The sequence below is a fragment of the Trematomus bernacchii genome, unplaced genomic scaffold (genome assembly GCF_902827165.1).
Source record: "Trematomus bernacchii unplaced genomic scaffold, fTreBer1.1, whole genome shotgun sequence".
NCBI lineage: Eukaryota > Metazoa > Chordata > Actinopteri > Perciformes > Nototheniidae > Trematomus > Trematomus bernacchii.
This window is the reverse complement of record NW_022987630.1, coordinates 32,840-40,027: the sequence shown is the minus strand read 5'-3', so window position 1 is coordinate 40,027 and position 7,188 is coordinate 32,840. Positions and strand designations below refer to the sequence as shown.

At 35.4% G+C, this 7,188-nt stretch overlaps 1 protein-coding gene across 1 annotated transcript; it reads right to left on the bottom strand.

The window, feature by feature from the left end:
- Positions 1-2,101: 2,101 nt before the first annotated feature.
- LOC117484563 lies at positions 2,102-6,890 on the bottom strand. Its single transcript, XM_034132988.1, has 9 exons — positions 6,034-6,890; positions 5,316-5,450; positions 4,968-5,102; positions 4,523-4,591; positions 4,315-4,409; positions 3,912-4,038; positions 3,279-3,396; positions 2,931-3,007; positions 2,102-2,489 (listed from the first exon to the last, which is right to left on the bottom strand). Exons 1-9 carry the CDS (start codon positions 6,823-6,825, stop codon positions 2,379-2,381), a joined length of 1,659 nt encoding a protein of 552 aa, XP_033988879.1. The 5' UTR covers positions 6,826-6,890; the 3' UTR covers positions 2,102-2,378.
- Positions 6,891-7,188: the final 298 nt, after the last annotated feature.

The window sequence follows — 7,188 nt, the reverse complement described above, 5'->3', positions numbered from 1 at the left end:
TTAATATTTTGATGGAGAAATTAGCTTATTTCTTCAATACCTTCCAGGTCATGTGACCTAATCACTCAAAATCAATGCTGGCTCAAAGAACTACACTGGCTGCATAGGACACACCTCTTTTTATTCCATTTTAATACTCTAAATATTTTATATTAATATTTTGATGGGAAAATGAGCTTATTTCTTCAATACCTTCCAGGTCATGTGACCTAATCACTCAAAATCAATGCTGGCGCAAAGAACTACACTGGCTGCATAGGACACACCTCTTTTTATTCAATTTTAATACTCTAAATATTTTATATTAATATTTTGATGAAAAAATTAGCTTATTTCTTCAATACCTTCCAGGTCATGTGACCTAATCACTCAAACTCAATGCTGGCTCAAAGAACTACACTGGCTGCATAGGACACACCTCTTTTTATTCCATTTTAATACTTTAAATATTTTATATTAATATTTTGATGGAAAAATTAGCTTATTTCTTCAATACCTTCCAGGTCATGTGACCTAATCACTCAAACTCAATGCTGGCTCAAAGAACTACACTGGCTGCATAGGACACACCTCTTTTTATTCCATTTTAATACTCTAAATATTTTATATTAATATTTTGTTGGGAAAATGAGCTTATTTCTTCAATACCTTCCAGGTCATGTGACCTAATCACTCAAAATCAATGCTGGCTCAAATAACTACACTGGTTGCATAGGACACACCTCTTTTTATTCCATTTTAATACTCTAAATATTTTATATTAATATTTTGATGGGAAAATGAGCTTATTTCTTCAATACCTTCCAGGTCATGTGACCTAATCACTCAAAATCAATGCTGGCGCAAAGAACTACACTGGCTGCATAGGACACACCTCTTTTTATTCAATTTTAATACTCTAAATATTTTATATTAATATTTTGATGAAAAAATTAGCTTATTTCTTCAATACCTTCCAGGTCATGTGACCTAATCACTCAAACTCAATGCTGGCTCAAATAACTACACTGGCTGCATAGGACACACCTCTTTTTATTCCATTTTAATACTTTAAATATTTTATATTAATATTTTGATGGAAAAATTAGCTTATTTCTTCAATACCTTCCAGGTCATGTGACCTAATCACTCAAACTCAATGCTGGCTCAAAGAACTACACTGGCTGCATAGGACACACCTCTTTTTATTCCATTTTAATACTCTAAATATTTTATATTAATATTTTGATGGAAAAATGAGCTTATTTCTTCAATACCTTCCAGGTCATGTGACCTAATCACTCAAACTCAATGCTGGCTCAAAGAACTACACTGGCTGCATAGGACACACCTCTTTTTATTCCATTTTAATACTCTAAATATTTTATATTAATATTTTGATGGGAAAATGAGCTTATTTCTTCAATACCTTCCAGGTCATGTGACCTAATCACTCAAAATCAATGCTGGCTCAAATAACTACACTGGTTGCATAGGACACACCTCTTTTTATTCCATTTTAATACTCTAAATATTTTATATTAATATTTTGATGGGAAAATGAGCTTATTTCTTCAATACCTTCCAGGTCATGTGACCTAATCACTCAAAATCAATGCTGGCGCAAAGAACTACACTGGCTGCATAGGACACACCTCTTTTTATTCAATTTTAATACTCTGAATATTTTATATTAATATTTTGATGAAAAAATTAGCTTATTTCTTCAATACCTTCCAGGTCATGTGACCTAATCACTCAAACTCAATGCTGGCTCAAAGAACTACACTGGCTGCATAGGACACACCTCTTTTTATTCCATTTTAATACTTTAAATATTTTATATTAATATTTTGATGGAAAAATTAGCTTATTTCTTCAATACCTTCCAGGTCATGTGACCTAATCACTCAAACTCAATGCTGGCTCAAAGAACTACACTGGCTGCATAGGACACACCTCTTTTTATTCCATTTTAATACTTTAAATATTTTATATTAATATTTTGATGGAAAAATGAGCTTATTTCTTCAATACCTTCCAGGTCATGTGACCTAATCACTCAAAATCAATGCTGGGTCAAAGAACTACACTGGCTGCATAGGACACACCTCTTTTTATTGTAAATTACCATATTATCTTAGCTTAGCTTATTTCTTCAATATCTAATGACTCAAAATCACTTTCTGAATTGAATACTAGTCTGTACACAATAGAAACAGCTCTTTATATCGGATAATATTACATCCTCTATTTAATATTAATATTTCTATGGAAAATTCAGGGTTTTTTCTATAGCTTTCCTGTCATGTGATCCAGTGATTATCAGAAAGTAATACAAACAAGGCTACACAGGACACATGTTTTACTAATCGTCATCATTGAGCACATTTCAAGTATTACTTGCACAAAGGACATTTCCAATATCCTGTCTCTGCCTTTTTAAAGTCTCTGCTGTCCATTGCCAGACACTGGGCATGGTACCATCGCTCACAGTCATCACACTGAATCTGTTGAAGTGAAAGAAATAATGTATTTATATATTTGTAGCTTAGATTACCATTCAGTTGTCTTAATACTCAAGTGTTAGTGAGGAATCAGCTGACACAATCATCTGGTCCTTAAAACCCACTGCCTGTGTTTTAACATGCTCTTGTTTTGTTTTTGTTTTTTTGTTTTATTGTTCTGACTTTTAAATTGTTTTATTTAAGTATTCCAGTAATGTGTGTTGCATGTTTTAAATGTATTGTATTTACTTGTTTAAAATTAAATGTGTTTTAGGTTGACTTTTAAAATCTGTCCAGGGACTACAGATGAAAAATAGCCTCTTGGCTAACTCTGGCACATTTACAGAGATGTTAATTAATGTGCACTGTCCCTGTTAAATAAATGAATACATTAAAAAATAAATGTAGACATCACAATTCCACATTTTCTTCACAACAGCTCACCCAGTTTGTGATGGGAGATCCAGATCCTGGAGGCCTTAAGGCAGCACACATAGCACAATAAGTGTGCTCATCAAGGACTGAAACAAGATAACAATACATGTATGTCAGCTTCTATATACATACATATACATACATACATACATATATATATATATATATATATATATATATATATATATATATATATATATATATATATATATATATACATACATACAGACACACATATACATACATACACATATAGCAGGTCTCCCTTGAAAAAGAGGTCAATGATCTCAATGGGATACAACCTGAATAAATAAAGGTTTGAAATGAAATGAAATACATATATTCATATTTATTTACCTGATGCCTCAAGGATTTCGAGAGCCAGTTCTATCCTCTCCTGTTTCATGTATTTCTTCGAACACTCGAAATTCACATTCGGGATCAGAGGGAAGGACTCCATGACTGCCTTTGCCATCTAAACAAACAACACTTATGTTATGGAGGTTTTTTCTTCTTTATTGTATAGTAATACAGATACAGACAAAAACATGAGACACATTATAGAAGACATCCACCCTTGACTAGAATGCCTCCCAAAACTTTTCATTATTGATATAGACCGGTCCTATTATTGGAATTTTGAGATATTCGGAAGCGAAGTTTTGTCAATGAAACTTTCTGTGTTCAAGTGAATACTACATTAGTGTTAAATAACTGTTAATTTAAGTTCAGCAATGTTGTGTCATAATCCAATTGTTGTCAGTTGTGAAAAATACAATAAACAACAACATGATATCGGCATTATACTGTATATTGTCCATTGGCCAACCTGCCTGCTAAATATTATGGCAATCAGCATCGGCCTTTAAAAAACCCTTATCGGTCGACCACTACTTTGACCGATTTTTTAATCCGTCCTTGCATTAAACTGTCTTTCACATTAAAAACTCTGCTTGTTAACTGGATGAAAACAGAATATCTTCAGCTCACCTTCACAACAACGACACCACAGCTACATCCATCCTTTTGAAGTGGGTGGCCCATAACGCCTCCCTTCCACTTAACATCCACCCAGTCTGTTATGCTGTGGCGTGTCCTCCTCATCTTGAAGTACTCCCTGAGAAAGGATAATGTTAACACACTTTATATTTCTAATTATGTGGCACCTAAAGATAATGTAACAGACATTTATACTGTTTGTATTCACCATATGACCATTTATTTATATAAGGGTCAGCTATAGATATCACTGTCTGAACACAGACTGTATCAGACTGTTTAAAATGCTTTCAATGCTGTTTGTGAGTATGAATGTAACTAAATGTGACACATTTTTTACGTTTAAATATAGTTTTTACTTGAATTTTCAAATATCTATTGAATTTTTATTTACTGTATTCTTTTGGCAGCATGTTCGGAGTCATCAAGCTCTTTGATGCTTTGAGCTGGATCCACCAGGAATACGGTGCTGGTTTTGGCATGAATGTACTGTGAGAGAACAAAAAAAGTAAAAGCACTTTTCATCAAAAAAGATTTTTGGTTTCACTATGTAAGTCTTGTGCTTTAACAGAAATAATACAATAACAAAAATAATTACAAACCAGCAACTTCCAGTGGTTGTTGTTGACAAGTACAAAGGACAGGACAGCTTCATAGTTGTCAAAGTTTACCTATAATGGCATCAAATAAAGGATTAAAACAAACTTGAAGGCTAAGGTAAAAATAACAACAACATTAGTCTGACAATTATGTTCTTGTGCCATTCATTTGTTGTGCTTAAAACAAGTGTTGGTATGGAAATTCAATAGTAAGTAGATTTATCAGGTGATTTAACTAATGAGTATAGTTTCAGAGAGGATCAAGTAAAATAATCTCAGCTAATTTCCTATTTAAGACCTGTGGATTCTCAGCCAATGCTTCACTCCATGTACCTAATGTGTGAGTGTGAGCCCACAAATCAAATCCACACCTACTTCCCCCTACAGCATCACCATGCACAAACACAACACACCACACACATAGACATACACAGACCACACACATTACCTTTGGTAAACTGTGAGATGTTAGCTGAGTTCTGTCCCCGAACAAAATGACACCTGCTGTGTAGTGATTTAGCAAGTACATTTTGTTCACAACGCCGAATTTGTCGGCAGCAACATGAAACACGCCTTCAATTACCTTGCAAAAAAGATCATAACAATTAGCCAATTAATGCATATTCCCAGTTTTACTGAACTTTCATTTCCTGCAACTTTGAGAATCTTGTGACTGACAAAAGTATCTAGACATTTTTTTCAGATATTTTTTTGGCAGAAATCGTTAAATGCAAGATAAAGAAAATGACACAGTGTAGAGTGAAACTTCAGACACTTGAAACATGTAGTCACGTACCTCCCCTGTCAACCACTGGTGGGGTCGAAGTGAGCATAGCTCACAGTGGCGGATAAGTAAGATGCGTCCTTTCATCTGTGAGGGGAGCACTGCCACGACCACCTCGGTGTCCTTTTTTTTCCACAGCCAGGTCAACTGCAAGTCAGGATTGAGGGGAAATAAATGCATTCTGTTTAATATGGACACTTGAGGAATCTTTTAACCCTCCGGTATCACTCTGGACATTTTTGTCCCGAATGACTAATTAGGGTAGTGCATTTGAATGATACCAGAGGGTTAACAATCTTGAATTTTTGGGTGAAGGCCTTGTTTTTGTATATGCACCATCAAAGCTACATACACAGAATATAATTAAACTGTCCATGTTTATGCATTTAACCTTTTTCCCTTTTAGAGTTTTCACTAAATGACATTAAACAGGCTGCTCAGGAACAGAAACTGTAATTGCAGTTTCAAGTCTGATTTAGAAATCTAGTTTCTGTTATAAGTTTGTATGCTGTATTTACATTTACATTTTTCATCTTCATATTCTCCCCCTACAACATGCACTTAATCATCTTGGGTTATAATACTTCATGTCCTTTGTCCTTCACCTCACTCTTTACCAATTTAGTCCATGCTTTACTTTCTGACAATATTTACTTATTCCATTGTTACAATTACAATGCTGGAGAACAATTTACACACTTTGAACATAGTAAGTCTTAGAGAAACTCACATTTCCCTGTGCATCTTTTTCCTGTTGGTCCACTTTTCTTTTCTTCAGCTTTGTGGCAGGTGGGCTCTTGGGGTTGGGTAGTGTTTTTGGTGGATTGAAGTACTTGGACTTGGACTTGGTGTGACCAGCAGAACTTTCCCGCTTGTTCCACTGTTCCTCGTGGTCATCATCTGGCCTGCTAGGATGTCCAAAGTTTTTGTCCAGAATATGCATTGGCAGATTGTGTTGCTCAATGTGCTCTACATATCTTCCTTGTATTGAGGCATACATTTTGGAGATGAACTCTGCTGGTCTCAGGTACTTTTTTTTTAAAAGGATGGAGTGTTTGACCAACCCAAACCAGAGCTCAACATGGCAGTTGGTATCCCTGGTTTTATGACTTCCATCGTTTTTAGAGGTACCTTTTCTATGTCGCGACAGATCCCCAAGCAACAAACCACTCCACAATGGGAAGATCCCCATGTAGTTTTTTAACAGTGCATCAATGACACCAGGACAGAGGTAGTGGTTTTTTACACGAACAGCATCGTCAGAGAGAATGTCACACTCTGCTTGGTCCCGCCTGACTTGAAAAGCTCGTGTAAAAGGGGACTTTCCCATAATGCTATGAGCATTTTTTTCCATTTTGCTTTCCTCCTCTCCCATTACATGTCCACTTTCTTCCAGTTTCACGTCCCGAGTTTGCAAAATGCACTTGTCAAGGTACATTTTGCTCTGTTTCACCAAATGAGTGTACTCCTCTGCATCAAAAAGCACACACATATGATAAAAAACATCAATGGCTTCCTGCATACTTGTGCAGTTCAGGATGTACGCAAAACAGAATGTTGCATATTCCTGTGTGCCTCTGTCTACAGTTTTTTTTCCAAATGCTTGTGACACAGCCTTCATGATATGAGCAGAGCACAGATGCAGCACAGTGAAGTTAGGAATCAGTTCAGTTTGTCCAGACACTATCTCAAATGCTCTGTCAAGGTACACTGACATATTTTCCCTGTTAAAAGACAGAAGCACACTGTTTATCAGAGCCCAACTATAATCTGTCTCAACCTGTGCTATCTTTCTTTTTGTTGTGTAAGACAACTTTCTTTTAAATTCCATGAGCCAATGGGAAATAGATGGAATGGAATGGCTGTTGGTGATCAGTTCTGTGAC

What these genes read in the sequence shown, in the direction of transcription:
- LOC117484563 (XM_034132988.1), bottom strand. Translation starts at nt 6,825, where the DNA reads ATGCAGGAAGCCATTGATGTTTTTTATCATATGTGTGTGCTTTTTGAT. An exon ending in ACCAGTGGTTGACAGGGGAG is followed by an intron (nt 5,103 to 5,315) that starts GTACGTGACTAC and finishes CTTTTTTGCAAG; the next exon opens with GTAATTGAAGGCGTGTTTCA. An exon ending in CGAAATCCTTGAGGCATCAG is followed by an intron (nt 3,008 to 3,278) that starts GTAAATAAATAT and finishes ATCTTGTTTCAG; the next exon opens with TCCTTGATGAGCACACTTAT.